We start from the raw sequence: 15,436 nt of genomic DNA on the forward strand, positions 1-15,436 counted from the left end.
TCCCCTTTCACAAGTTGAGATAAATGGGAAGTTGCTTACAGAAGAATTAATTTTTAGAGTCTTGCACTACTGCCTTCAGGAAGAAAAAGACCTGCAGCCAAGGTTTCTCTCATCTGTCTCCAAAAATTTAACCTGTCGAATTTAGCAGACACATTCCAAAAGTCTGGATCACAAATACTGTCTTAGGTAAGGTAATGCTGAGAACTTGTGTGGGGAACTAAACAGTGCAGAACTGATACAGAAATTGTACTGTCAATATACCTATTGGTGTTTCTAAAGGCTAACTAACACCTGCCTATTGTCTGGTACTTAACAGAGACAACATTGCCCATTGGTATTAGAGGAATCATGCAATGCTTACCTGCGACCACATTCTGAATATTTACCAATATTTTTTAATATTAAGGCAGCTGTTAATCGGATGTGTTTAGTTATTGGTCCCTCTTTCTCATCCTGCAAAAGTAAAGAGAAGAAAAGAAGTAAAACCCCTGCAGTAGCAGGCCACAATTAATATCTAATACTTAAGTCAAACAATACTAACTGTGAAATCTCTGAAGACAAGGTTTCTTGATCCCCTCCTTAATGCCATTAGGGCAGCACTAGGATGATTCACAATGGCCTTCTGTGCTCTGGGAGTAGAGGCAGTGCCCCCTGCAGCTGGCTGCCTATGTTAGTAAAGAAAGAATTCATAAAAATAAGCTTTGCACCACTTTTGAGGAGATAAACAACCGAAACTTTATTGCACAATTTTGTAACCCATCTGAACAGAGACACAAAGATCCACTAACACTGGGTGATGATACGTGATTTGCCTTTTGTTTCCGCAGAGACAAATCTTACTGCAAAGCATTCAGAAGAGTCATGGGCTTTATTTTATGTGAAGATACACTTTTCTTGAAGTACTGCTCATCACCCATGACATTTGCGATGTAAAAGTAATAAAGTGTACTAATGACAGCCACTTCCTGAAGCGTACCGATTTAAAGGAATGTTTTATCAGACGGGCTTTAACAGGAACTGGGATAGCAGCTATGCAAATGTCATCTGAGATTTGGCCAGAGAATGTCCTTAAAATATTGCTATTCAAAACTTGACACAGCTCATTGGGACCATTAGACACCAAGACAATATAAAATACACATTAACTGTGGTTAGTGAGGAGTGATATAAGAACATGATTTAAGTTATGATGTAAGACATAAACCATCTAATTGTTAAAACAGATCAAACATTTGTAAAACCAATTACCTGTTACTGCAGCTTTCAGATTGATTAATAAATCAAGCAGGGCATTTTATAAAGCTGGTACAAATTCTCCATTTTCAGTATTAACACAGAAGTCGAAGCTTTATTTAACCTAAAGCTTTTAATTTACTCATACAATTCCAATTTAGAATGCATAAATATGCAACTTCACTTAAGTAAGACCCATGACATCCCAAAGGGAAGTTTTGCAGGATCAGTGGTGGAAAACATCACCACACTTCAACATACTGAACAATATTATTATTAAACCTTTTAATACCGTAGTAGAATCTGATTAAGTGCAAGCAGTGCTCATGTGCAAAGGTATGAATCAAATGTGTATGTTTAATTTTTAAAATTAAAGTTAGCCTGTAAGAGCATTATTTAGGCATCTTTCACTGTAAGTGAACGTTCTAAGAATAAAACTTGAGTTCTTTATCCAGAGAGACTTTCTTCAGAAATTGAAATTCTAACAAGGAAACCCAGCTACAAGTTAGAAAATTGGATCATATGTGCAGCTTTAAACCACAAAACAGAAAACTAAGAAGTATTAACAGACAGACTTCTCTTTAAAAATGTTGCTCACACTGTCATCCTCTGAATGGAAGTAAGAGTCTGAAAACCTTTATGAAGGAAATGGAGAAGGGCAGGGGCTGAATTATGAAACTGATGGGCAATGACACATGTCTGTAGGAAACTGAATACAACAGTAAAGGAATTATCATCTTCACTTTTAATTTCTGGAACAGTTTTGTTTTCCTTGTATTGAGAAGAACAAGGATTCATCAATGGAGGCTGTTCCCAATGCCTCTCAACAGCTATCATGCTACATTTTGGAAAACTGAAGTAACACTGCCTTAATTCTAGAGAAATACTGAAAAAGGGCCAGGTGCAATAGATCAGGAATGCATTCCTAATACATTAAGAAGACAGTAAAAAAGCTGTCTTCTCTTTTTGATTCTGGAAAAAAAGAAGTTGATTAAAAAGCTCCTGATTCATCCAGCAGACTGACTTGTGTCTGTGAGCAAGGATCTCTCAAGAAACAGCTAGATTCTTGAATTCATTTTAATAATATTCTCCTTAACCTCAAACCACACCATTCATCTTGTGATTTAAACTTATCTCTCCTCCCACTCCCATGGTGCATGAAAAATATTTCTGGCAGCTCATGCTACAGCCTTTGCTTCAGGGGCAACAAGGAAAAAAACCTAACGTGAATCCAAAAAGATTCAAATGCACACAGGTACAGTCAACATAAACTGTTAGTGCTACCTGACCTTCCAGAATGCAATATTCAGCTACCTCTGAAAACCAGAAGAAGAAGAGTTAAAACAATACAACCGTAAAAGCAAAGAGATACAGAATTAAGGTCTATAACCAACTCCGTAATATATCTTAACTGCTAGCTTGGTTCTAGCAAAAGCCATTACAGATCAAGTACATATAGCGTCATGATAGACAGAAAGTATGATTAGAAGAATGGGCCCTTACACTGTGTTCCACAGATTTTACTTCCAGCACCAGTAACACTCTATCTGCATTCCCGGATGTAGGTGTAGTTATACTGGACAGTGATGGATTAAGTGAAGAAAGTTGGCTTAATTCATGCCTAAAAGGCGATGACTTCCACATGCTTCACCTCAGCACCACGTTTTTACGTTGTTTCAGCTCCATGGAAGAATTCAGTCACACGGATTATCAGTGTATGCTGATATATCTGACAAGTTTCTAGGACTCAACCGAAAGTAAATTAAGCCAAAACCTTGGCAGTCAGTTTTCCAACCTGACCATGTATGCCAAATTAAGGTGACTGGTTGGAGCAAGCTTAAGGTTTCATTTGACAAGCCACTGATTCCAGAAAGCAAATTATCAAGCCTTGTCTTCCTCATGTAGCTAGATGCTCTTATCAGTTGCGTGAACATAACTTTGTAGCAGCTCTGTAAGATTATGTGGGTTACACATCACATTTAGTCGAAATATTCCTGTTTATTGATTTCTTCTTTGGTAAAAGAGGACTAATGAAGACATGAGGGAAGAGATTAAAAGTAACGGACAACGAATTTCCATGACTTCATATAAAATGAGTGTATTAACTGCTGTGAGTGCTAACAAAGAAAGGTCTCATCCCTTTCTTCTGTTCCAGCACACCTCCTGTACTGGTGTTCCACTGACTGTAAGCCAGCTGTATTCTACTCATCTGAAAAATCCACTTTTAAAATTAATTAGATTTTTCTAAAACTAGGATTGATTTACCATGCAATCAGACAAAAAACTAAAGCTAGCTCTCTCACTGTAAGCAGCGCATAGCCATGAGAAGGAACAAGGGATGGCAGAGAGACTCAAACCATCCTACTTAGAGTAGTGAATGCTCTTATTTCAACTTACATTCTGAAATCACATTCTTAGTATCTTATGCTATTGCAGTCTCAGTATTTCAGCAGGAGCTGGTTATGAATATAAATTTCTACTTCCAAATCCCACTTAACTAGTGCATACTGCCTCAGAAGAGGGGATGTATGAATGTTTTTTTCTGAGTACCTGCATCAATTTTAAAGAAGCCTGTGAGGACAAGTAGCTACTGCATGTAGTGTTACCTGTACGACAGACTGTTTTTGATAAGGCAGTTAGGATCACACCATGATAGTAGATGGCATCAGCCCTACACTTCCCATTTACCAAGTATTTAAGACTACATTAACATAATTCTTCATTTTGTGGTTTTCAGAGGTGTAAATGTTGTTCAGTGTAATGAAATAAGGCACCATAAAGCAATTGTAAGTCTGTGTTAAGAAATCTGTTTATATTTAAGAAAGTAAAAGGACTCCCAAACTAAATTTACCAACTTTCATACTCAACTTCCTTTGCTGCCTCCAGGAGCTTGGTAGCAATTTAAGAAGCTGCAGAACAGACTGCAAAAATCTGCCTGCGACCATGTAATTACATCTTCAGCTTGCAACAAAAAGATTCCAGTTGGTTACCAACAAAGACCTAGTCTTAATACACTTGCACAATTACGTGAATTCTGAATAACTCCAATATTAACATAATCACCCCCACAACCCCAAAGCAATAGGGCTGCGCTCTAGAATATTAATTCCAGATGCTTGAAATAACTTTGGGAAAGAGGAGAGCCAAAACTGACTCCAGGTAGCAGCACAAAATTAGAAGACTCAAAGGAGCTGGTATTTATCTTGCTTGCTTGTTTAAATGAAAGTATATTACAAGAGTCCCTGGACCAAATTAGTCCAAATTTAGACCACAAAACTGGAAGGAGCACAGCAAGTTACAAGACAATCCATCTCAGCTGATGAAACCGCTGAACTATACACAACAAGTAACTTTCCACTTGGATTACATGCATTTGCCTGTTGTAATAAAAGTTATAAACAGCTCTACGGTTGGCAAAAAATCAGAATAAAATGTTGAGAACAATATTCAAAAGCGTACTGACCATATACCTTAAGAAATTACCCAGTTTTTTATGATAACTGCAACCACACCTCCCATACCACAATCTTTTCGCTTCTTTGCCCATTTTGTCTTAATGTAATTCACCTCAAGTCTGATTACTGCTATAGACTCTACATAGCAAGATTTTCACCTGATAAGCCAAGTTATAAATACATAAATTCTTCTGATAATTTCTAATTCTCTTATTTTCTCTATGGCTAATGAGGCTCAGGTCTCTTACTTATTAGAAGGCTTCTGATTTCCTGCTTGTCCATGTTCATCTTGCTTTAATCCTGCAAGCAAAGCATCTCTGGAACAGTGTTTATCCTGCTTAAAGAAAAAAAGACAGTGAGAAAGTTGAATGGAAGTTTACCATGAAATTCCTACTGTTTTCTGAAGTAATATGTAAAAGAAAATCTGCACCTGTAAATGGGTAATGAAGGAAAACCTCTGCCGCTGGAAAGGTTCACATCCCTCCCATAAGCACTGCCCTGGGTAGACATCTTTTCCTCCATGTTCAGTTGCTGCGTGATAGAAAACCTGTGATGGTGTCTGAAACCACCTACAAAAACGGGGGGTTGGGGGGTGGGGGGAGAGATGAATTTAAGTGTTTTTTTACAGTTAATGATAAAGTGCAAACATCACAAACAAACCCATACTGGCTAATGGTTTTTATTTTCAGAAATGAGACATGCACTGATAAACAGTCATAAAATTTTAGAAGTAAAACCATGTACATGTATTACTAGTGAGCTACCAATAAATAGCAATACAATTTTGCTGAGTTTGATTTAAATACCATGGTTCTGTTTTTCTATTTATACTTTACCAAAGGAATAATGCACATTAATTCCAACCGACCCATTCTTTGCAATGGGGAATGATGGAGAAAAGATGAAGTTGTCCTAAGCCTGGCCCTGTAACAGAACACTGTATTTCACATATTCTCTTTTGTGACAGCACAGGCATAAACCACCTTGCAGTGAGTTCATCCTGATAAGGATTTTCTTCCATTTCAAAGTGGCAGAAGACCTACAATACACTGTGAACACTACCCCAAAATACTGGTGAATCAACAGTTCTTAGATCTTTGTTTTCAAATTGTCAAGTAGACAAAAGAATCATTATTGTAATGCATATCAAATGGTAACAGAGAATCACTGCATTTCAAAAAAATAGTAAATGAAAATAGGAAGTGACTCAAAAGAGGTTTGGTTTTTTTTCAGTCTAGATAACATTTTAAAGGTGTTAAGTGTTACAAATTACATCTTTTACTTCAACAACCAGCCAAACGAAAGACTTAGCTGCTTACAGCTCATTTCAATACAACTAATCCAGCTCATCAACACCCACTTAAGGCTTGGACAGAAAAGGTCTAGAAACCCAGTTGCTGCCATTTGGGAAGTCACTATCACCAGCTGTCTTCACGCACTTGCTGGACAGATGCCACTAGCACAGCAGTCTTACTGAAGAGGAAACACATGCACCCACCTCAGCCACTTGGGTTCACATGCCAGTATTTTAGTTTCAGTTAGAAAGAGAAGTATTTGCATTAAGATGTTTGACTGAACTCACTGGCCTGACCAGTGCCAAGAGGGAAATGACCTCCAATCAGACAGTTACAACAAGCAGCCGAGGATGGAGTAACATTTTTAACTCACAGGAGTCACTTATGGACAAGATCAAGTCAGAACTCTCAGCATATGAATAGCAGATCAGTAGGTGCTTTGATCAAGCCACCTCTTTCTACATCATATTGCTCATTTTAATAGCATCCATTACGCAAGCATACTTGAAACTGATACGTAGGCCTAAGTGTAGATACTGTTATCTGAACCCTATAAAGGTGTCATAGAGCTAATACCACCCGGAGACAAGTCTCTGGTATAAACGGAATCCTACTGCTATAACCGCTTGCAACACAGCAACTACCTCCTGTAATACACCAACTACCTTCTGCACAGGCAATAAATACTACTCTCTAAAAAAGCATTCATCTTTTCCATGCCAGTCAGCTCTTACTGGGAAGGGAAACTGAGAAGAAGAAATACCTGCCTCTTGCAGTTGGTCTGGACAGCCCATAGTAGAAAACGAAAAGAAAGTGTTTTACATCTACATAGACTCAAAAGTTGACGTTTCAGAGGACAGCAAGATGTCTTCCCACAATTAAGGGGAAGTCAATATGTAAACTTAAGCCTGGCACAAATATGAATAAATCCTGGCATGGACGAAGCAAATTTCATGGTGTAAGTGAAACCCAAAATGTTGTTTAAACATTGTATTCAACATGGCAAGGCTTTAAGAAAAAAATAAAGCTATTTAAGCTGTGTTGGTTCATTCATTGTATAATACATTCAGTGTTATACTTCAGTCACTGATCTAAGAAGACTTAAAATTACTACCACTTCAGGGGAAAAAAAAAAAAAAAGTTTTCCTGAAAGAAATACCTGAAGATAGTAAGAAAAAAAGTATTGAGAATACATGAGAATATGGTCAGTTGACTCATTTCCCACTTAATTTCTCCACCATTCTGTTCAGCTGCTGAACAGAATATTAAACTAATAGCTGGCTTGACAGGCAGTGGAGATTCAATAGCATTTCCAATATACTTTTTAAATACAAAGAAACTCAAGAGCAGACATCTCCTGCCTACCTGTGAAACCAAACAGCAGCTTTTAATTTAAGCTGAATACAATTAGCAGTACTTGCAGACAGAGGAACTTCAAAGGAAAACACCTACTTTCTGTTACATCCTCAATGCGAAGCAGTGTGCTGACTAACACCTCTTAAGAGTCTTATCTGAAAACATCTGCAAGCAGCCAATCATTACAACTGTCCTGGTTTAAGTCCAGCTGGTAACTCACAACCACACAGCTGCTCACTCACTCCCCCCCCACCCTTATTTCTCCCCCCACTCCCAGAGGGATGGGGAGGAGAATCTAAAGAATGTAACTCCCATGGGTTGAGATAAGAACAGTCCAGTAACTAAGGTATAACACAAATCACTGCTGCTACCACCAATAATAGTAATGATAAGGGAAATAATGAGGGAAGAGAATACAACCGCTCACCACCTGCTGACCGATACCCAGCCTTGACCCGAGCAGTGATCTAGCCCTTCCGGGTAACTGCCCCCGGTTTATACACTGGGCATGACATGCTGTGGTATGGAACACCTCTTTGGGTAGTTTGGGTCAGGTGTCCTGTCTCTGCTTCCTCCTGGCTTCCCCTCCTCCTGGCAAAGCATGAGACTCAAAAAGTCCTTGGTCAGAGTAAACATTACTGAGCAGCAACTAAAACCACTGGTGTTATGAGCACTGTTCCCAGGCTGAAAGTCAAAAACACAGCACTGCACCAGCTACTGCTGAACCCAGGACAACAACTATATGCATAACTGGGCCTGATCTGGTCGTGGTCTTCAGACACTATTAAATCTGTAGTATAATTTCAAAATCTTGGTATAACGTTTTCTAATTCAGTTTTAAGAATCCAAACAGCAGAACCCATACCCATGCCACTGGAATACTGCTGAGCACAGCAGTCAAGTTAGTGGGTAGGAAAGGAAACATTTATTCATATTTATTTTGATTCTCAGTAAAATGTTTCTGAAAGCCTGCCTGCCTTCTATAATATATCTTGGAAGGGAAACTCAATGCTGATGTATTGTGAGAATTAAAGAACATGCTTAGGGAAACAGGTGCAAATACCGTATCAAATTTGTCTCCTGTCATATCTTTCCAGTTAATTGTGAACACCATGAAAGATACACTGTTCTATCATTCTGCCACAATGAACTGTGTCCTTAATACCTAGGGAAAAAAATTGCTATGCAATCATGAGTGAAACCAAGTAGTGGATATGAAGTTCACATAGACTAATGGTCCACTCCAAAAAATTTTGTTTCCTGCTGAAAAAACTCAATGAAAACAGCCAAGAGGGAGAGCTATAAATAAAAGTTACAGTAAGAGGCCGCAATTCTAGATTTTTCTTTATGTCTGTCAGAAGCAGAAAGCCTACAGGAGATTTGACATTTCTGTTTTTTTTAATCAGGCTGCTCAAGGAATATGAATAAAGAACATACACTTGAGGAAGATGCTAACTTCACATTTTGGTGTTCACCTCAGAGAATGCTGAGCGTAATGTTTATCCAAACCATTTTAAGGCTGGGACCGAAATAAACACTTTAAAAGTGAGAGATAGTGTAAGAAGAACAGTGTGCCACATGGAGTAAATTTTTTCAATGCAAAAATCTCTGAAGCCTTTTGAAAATAATGAAACTTAACTGTGAACAAAAACCAGTACAAGAAGTCAACAGGAGAAATTAAACCAAGAGAAATAGTACATTATCTTCGAAGCAAAATATAGAGATCAACTTGTAAAATAAGGGCCACATAACCCCATAGTCTCAGGAAAACTTACTGGAATAATATTTTAAGACAAATTTACAAAAGCACTAATAATACAAGGTAATCATAACTGCATGGCTCCTCCTCCTGCCCAAATTTTGTCTGCACATATTTACACTGTAGTTTACATGGGATACTGGCTTATTCCATGGCTACTCACATGAGCTTATTTACCTTAGCTCTACATAACTTCAGACACAGAAGAAATTTGGGAACTAAGTTATGCTTCAAAATTGTAGTTACAGAATCATAGAATAGTTAGGGCTGGAAAGGACCTTAAGATCATCAAGTTCCAACCCCCTTCTTCAAGATGGTATAAATTGGTGCGGCTTCTGCTACAAACCTCCCAGCTTTTCATTTCCACCACAGTACAACCCACTCTTGTACCAACACAGGTGTTCATGCATCTATTATGCAGCCAGGAGAGTATGGCCCTACAGTTAAATTTATCAGTACTAAAGGAATAAAGTAAAAGGTAAGTAAACCTTTACATGTATTTTTTTACACAGAGAAGCGTCACCTACCAAAGAAACAAAAAACACTTCTAAGGTGAAAACTAAACACATTCAAAAACCTGTTATTTTAAAAATCAATGTCAAAATATACATATTGGTAATAAGGGTAGCATAATGTTTCCATCAGCCTACAATTGAAAGTCTGATAGCTTGCTCTTCTCTGTGAAAGACATCAATAACAAATCAAAAAAGTCTAATCACTGCTGTCTAGTCTTAAGGCTAAGCTCCTTTTAATTTCCTTTCATGACAGTGAAGTCCTGTGGCACACAAATGGTATCATAATTACTGAAATTAGTCATAATCTAAATAAGACTTCAACCAGGACACAGAAGTGCAACACCCTGCCCTCGCAAAACTGGAAACACAAGATTAAAAGCTGAAAACAAGAAAATGTCAAGACATGATTTGTAACTGGAGTACAGGAACTATTTTTATATTTGCAACACAGAGAACAAGCTTCAGAGCTAGATTTAAAAAAAAAAAAAAACAACCCTGAACTATATGACTATATTTTAGTTATTACTGAAGAATCAATCTGTTACAAGAAAGCCACATAATCCTCCTTTTATGCTCTGAGGTATAACTGAGAGCAGTTACATGTCTTGCAATCCCCCATTCTCAGCTTTGGCTTCCTTAACTTTTCACTTTCTTCTCCCCAGGGGCAATGTATAAGGTAACAAAGAAACAGAATGGACAGAACTTGTAGAAACACCTATACACACCCATCTGTTACATATTAGTAAAAGGTAGTTAAATAAAGGAGCCATTTACTTTTTACAAGATTGCCACAGACACATGAAGTTCTGTCCAGGTTTTTTCATTTGCTCTGCATGCTGACTTGCTGCAGTGTATGAAGGCGGCTGCAAATTGATCTGCTGGCCCTGTACTTGCACTGTTGGTATCGACGTTGCAGGTGTGCTCTGTAGAAAAAGTTAAAACACAGTTTTAAACAGGGTTTATTTCAAGACTTGACGTACAGTTTTACTGTTGTTCAAAGGTCTTTCGTTTTACACTTTAATCCACCACAAGTTTTCAGATTTTAACACTTTGAACTCTGAAAAAGCATTAATAGACAGAGTAACACAAGGAACACACAACTATTACACCACGGTATTTATGCAGAAGCTTCTACTATTCAAATTCGTAACCCTCATGGCCAAATTCAAATACAGAATTACGACTGCAAAGGAATTGCTCAAGGGCACTAGTGGAGCAAAGGACAGCATTATTTTGCAAAGGCTTTATTTGTTCTTTAGGGAAAGAAAAAAACCACATGCAAACACAAGAGGCTGCAATATCAGCACACAAAGTAGTTCACTTTCCTATGTAAGTGTAGGAGAAAATTCTGCTAAAAGAAGTAAGATGAGCACTAATACATCTAATAAATTGTTTTATGTTCTTTGATGAAGTGGTTTTACATGCTGCACCTGTGGAATCCTGGAGCTGCCACATTAGTACACATCAGCCTATGTTACAGAGTGAGTTAAGAGAAGGTAAACTGAACACTGCTGAGGAAACACTATCGCAGACCAGCAGGCTCAAACTATGACATACCATTTTCTTTATAAAACTTGGAAAACTATACAGTTCTTCAAGCTCTTGTAAAACCAGCTACCACATGTATCTTTATACAGAACACCACATACCTAGAATGCCTGAACATGCCATGTAATTCGTATACAGTGAAATGCAAACATTTCAGAAAGGAAGAAGATGTGATACTGCAAGGGAGCAAGGGCAGCAAGACACTTATTTTAACAATAAATAAAAATTAACTCAAAAGTGACTTAAAAGGAGATTAAAACATAATCACATCTATGTTATTTCTTCTTCTCACTAACAGGTAACACTGGACTTCCCATTTTGGCATAGTATTTATGTCAGAATACTGTTTTTCTTCTTTCTTTTTTTCCTGGAAGACTCTGGCCAGCAAGAGGCTTATAAAGATGATACAATAAAAAAAAATAAATTACTAAGCTTTTGAATACTAGCTAGGAATGAAGAGTAACATCCTTTACTTTCTCACTGTTAGAAAAGGAATGTAACTCTTTAAAAACAGACCAAACAAAACTGCTTAAGAGTATTCTGAAAGAAGTGCTTTCAATTATTGCAAACAGTACTCTGTTTTACATCTTTACAGCTGTTACAGAATAGCTTTAGACTTTTAACTGTAAAGAAACAGCTAATCACAACTTCTGACATTTCATTTGCATATTGGTCTTACTTTCCTGCTGCTCTCTATTGGCATTGTGGACAAGTCACTCAAGGTAACACGTTAGTAACTATCACTATCATACAACGCTAACAACATGACCAAAGGGACAGCAAAAAAGCCTCATCAAAACCAAAACATTTCACATATACAAGCTTAAATCCTGGACACAGCACAACTACTGTATGATGCCTGTGATTTGCGTTAATAAAGGACTCCCAAGTCCATTAGTCATCGCTAATTATTTTGGACTCAGCAACGATCTCCATCTAAAGTCCTCTAAGCTATTTTACAGATTATGTAATGAATCCTCATAATATATCTTTTAACAAAAGGTAAATACAAGTAGAGCTTTTTAAGATCAGCATCCCTTTTACATGGCATTTTTAAAGAGAAGCTGAAAGTAAAATAATCAAATGTCAGCAGTACAGCTTGTTTTGCAATATTTACTTGGCCTCCTGGTATCAATACTTTATTATGGCCTTTATGTGACTTTTTATCCCTATAGAACTTCTGTCTCATTTAATGTGTTGGAAAGAGAGTGAGCTTACTGAATGAATTCAGTATTTCATTTAATTCTCATCATTCAATGTGCGGTTCATGTATTATTTACTCCATTCTAAGCAAACCCTGCAATTAATCCAGAATTATGATTTTTTTCCTCAAGGGTTTTTCTGGCAGGCTCTCCTAGTGGTATTCAAAGGGTTTAATACCATCTCATTAAAAAATTGTTTATTTTAAACAAGGAAATCTGAGATATACAACACAATGTTACATGCTGGAAATAAAAAGAGCACAGAAAGGGGAACAAATTTTCAGGACAAAAAGTTAAATTTGGTTTCCCCTCCAATTTCTTTCTACCTTTTTTTTCAGTGATGAAAAATGCAGCTGATAAATTGAAATGTGTAAAGTAATCGCTGTTGTTCAGAATTTTCTTATTACTGCTGTACTGCAAAGTATTTCTGCTCAAACTTGCAGCATGAGGCGGTTACACCTGCCATGTATTTTTAAGTCAAATCTCTTGCTTGCCTATCAGCTGTGCTGACCGCATTTTATAATCAACAGATAAAGCAGTTACATTTGTTTTCCTAGGTTTTATTTTAGAAATGTAAGTTGTTTCCCCCCCCCTCCTCTATATTCATGTATCCATTAAGCAATGCATGATACATGGGACATCACTAAAATTAGGTATAGTCTTTGCTTTTCAGAAGTCATACTCCTTTTTTCCAGAAATGTACCTAGAAGTACCTGCTATGTGCTACCTACTTTACAGTACTGATACGCAAAGACTATGTAAAACTCACTTCTTTAACACGCACAACTATGACAGACATTGAACATTTCCTAATAAAGAATTGCTGGGAAAAAAATTCCCCATGGCATAGATTTCTTCCTTTAGGGAAAACATTTAGTGATAGCAGGTTCCTCAAGAAATCAAGCACCCTGTACTCTAGCACACTTGAAAGCACTTCATGGCATCTTTTCATAACCAGATTAGACCTGTCCATTACATAATTTGCATCTGCCACCACTTTCGCAAGGCAGATCTCCCCAGGTCTTGGGACTGAAAAGTACTTCTAAGCAGTATCACCTATCTCAGTAGGGTTTGCACTGAACTCTAAAAACTATGTAAATACAAACCCTTGGTGACTGTGCAGTCTACTTACAGAACAGATACCACAGCCTACTTTTAATAAGCAGGAGATTCTGTATCTAGACTGGATGACTTCAGATTGAATATTATGGGGGGGCGGGGGGGAGAGAGGAGAAAGTCCAGCATGCTCATGAAAACCAAGAGCAAAGCTAAGAGCTTTCTATCAACTAGAATGGACTGTTTACAAAAGATATTCATTTATTTTCATGCACAAGAGCTCCTCCATCTGGGCACACAAGCTCTCTTTGTAGCAAGAATAAGAAACCCTACGGCTTGGGGCCAGAAATGGTCTCCACCTCTATTTCTCAGAACAAATGGTGCCATTCCACTTATGTATTAGTGGATAACTATTGTAGCATGATCTCTGCCCATTTTATTTAAAAAGGCCTAGTGTGCCGTCAGCAAGACAACATACTGCATCCCAGTGTGATGTGGGTCCTGTTGACACGTGCAGTTTAAAGGCATTAGGCTGTATTTTTTCTGTATTTTTAGCACACCCACTGTAAATGCATTTAACTCACCAATAAACAGTTAATTATCAGTAAAAATATTTTTTAAGTATCGTAGGACTTACAGTTTGGTATTACAAAATTTTATGTTTAGCTTCAGCATAGTGAATGTACATAAAAAGGTAACCTATAAGCTGAAAAGCAGTATGTCAGGATTTGAGCATGAGGAAAGGGTCAGGTGGATGGGTAGGCACTAATATAGATGTTCTTTTCTTGTTAGATTACTGAAGTTTAAGTCTCCTTGCAACGGTGTGTTTCACAAGTGAAGAGCAATAAAAGCACAAAGATTCTGTATTTCAGTACTTCTAGCTAAGAAACTCATTTGCTCTGTGGCTAGGAATGAATTACACCTCCTGGAGCTACACACCTGCTTTCTGGCGCATAGTAATTCTCAGCTTCCCAATCAACAGAAAGCAGGAGCAAATAGTTGAGGCAATGCTCACATAGTTTTTGCCACCTAAATTTCCACACAAGCATGTTTCAAGTGGGCAGCCTTAAGAGAAATGGGTGTCCATTTTTTATGACGGGATGACAAGGATGAGCAGGGAAGTGTTTACTTTAAAAGCCAGATCAGGCAATTTAGATCAGATTTGCTCACTTCTAGGAAACTTGGCATGAAAACAGAGCCTTCCTTCAAAACACACACCAACTGGGACAAACCAACATGGTTATGTCCAACAGATGTTTTGGAGGCGTTTGAAGAGGAGTTAAGAAAAAGTAGAAAAGAAAAGGAAGTGTACAGGTAGGTAATTGCTCATTCCTCTCTTTTTCATCCACAGGTCCAGCACAATGCCTCAGGAAAGCAATAATCTAGGAACAAGGTACACAAAAATAAAAGAAAAAGGAGCCAAGATGTGCCCATTCTGTCTCCTCTCAGACTACCTTCCATGAGCTTACAAAATAGATGGAGACAGAAGAAAAATTGCAGCACTGCATGTATCGCATGTTCCTCTTCTGCCATAAGCCATACATCCACAGCCCAAGTTTTTATAAAAATGCAAAAAAAAAAAAAAAAAAAAGAAAAATAGTTAAAGTCAGTATGTATGTAGTTGTTTTTCAATGAGTTCTCCTGAGGTTTACAGTTAACATGGGATCATCGCAGGTTATACACAGACAATACCTGTATTTGTCTAACTGTATTTCAATAGCACTACATGCTGTTTGTGGGACAGCTAAAGTATATAACTTTTATTTTAGTAGGCCATTAAAATGAACATTCCCCCCCCAGTCATATGGTACCAGCTCATTTCGAACTACCATTCATATCACGAAGCAAATCTTCTCTTAACTTTTACATTCCCTTAAGGAATATTTCACTCTTTTTCTTGCTTTCTTTAGTTTTCATGTTTCTTATCTTCAGTTTAAGTTTCTTTATCTTCAGTTTAAGCGTCTTCCCTTTCTCCTCTCTACAGTTCATGACAGCTAATCATACTGTAGCTGCATAA

The 15,436-nt window shown here is 37.6% G+C and overlaps 1 protein-coding gene across 2 annotated transcripts in view; it reads right to left on the reverse strand.

The window, feature by feature from the left end:
• The window catches only part of ARID2 (AT-rich interaction domain 2), a 104,074-nt gene that overhangs the window by 3,601 nt on the left and 85,037 nt on the right, over positions 1 to 15,436 (reverse strand). For both annotated transcript variants that reach the window (XM_065690534.1, XM_065690453.1), the window contains 5 exons: positions 10,388 to 10,536; positions 5,119 to 5,257; positions 4,937 to 5,022; positions 542 to 665; positions 362 to 453 (listed from right to left, as the gene is read on the reverse strand). In XM_065690534.1, coding sequence (XP_065546606.1) covers positions 362 to 453; positions 542 to 665; positions 4,937 to 5,022; positions 5,119 to 5,257; positions 10,388 to 10,536 — 590 coding nt within the window. The remainder of the gene's footprint in view (positions 1 to 361; positions 454 to 541; positions 666 to 4,936; positions 5,023 to 5,118; positions 5,258 to 10,387; positions 10,537 to 15,436) is intronic.

Source organism: Lathamus discolor, chromosome 1 (assembly GCF_037157495.1).
Source record: "Lathamus discolor isolate bLatDis1 chromosome 1, bLatDis1.hap1, whole genome shotgun sequence".
Taxonomy (NCBI): domain Eukaryota; kingdom Metazoa; phylum Chordata; class Aves; order Psittaciformes; family Psittacidae; genus Lathamus; species Lathamus discolor.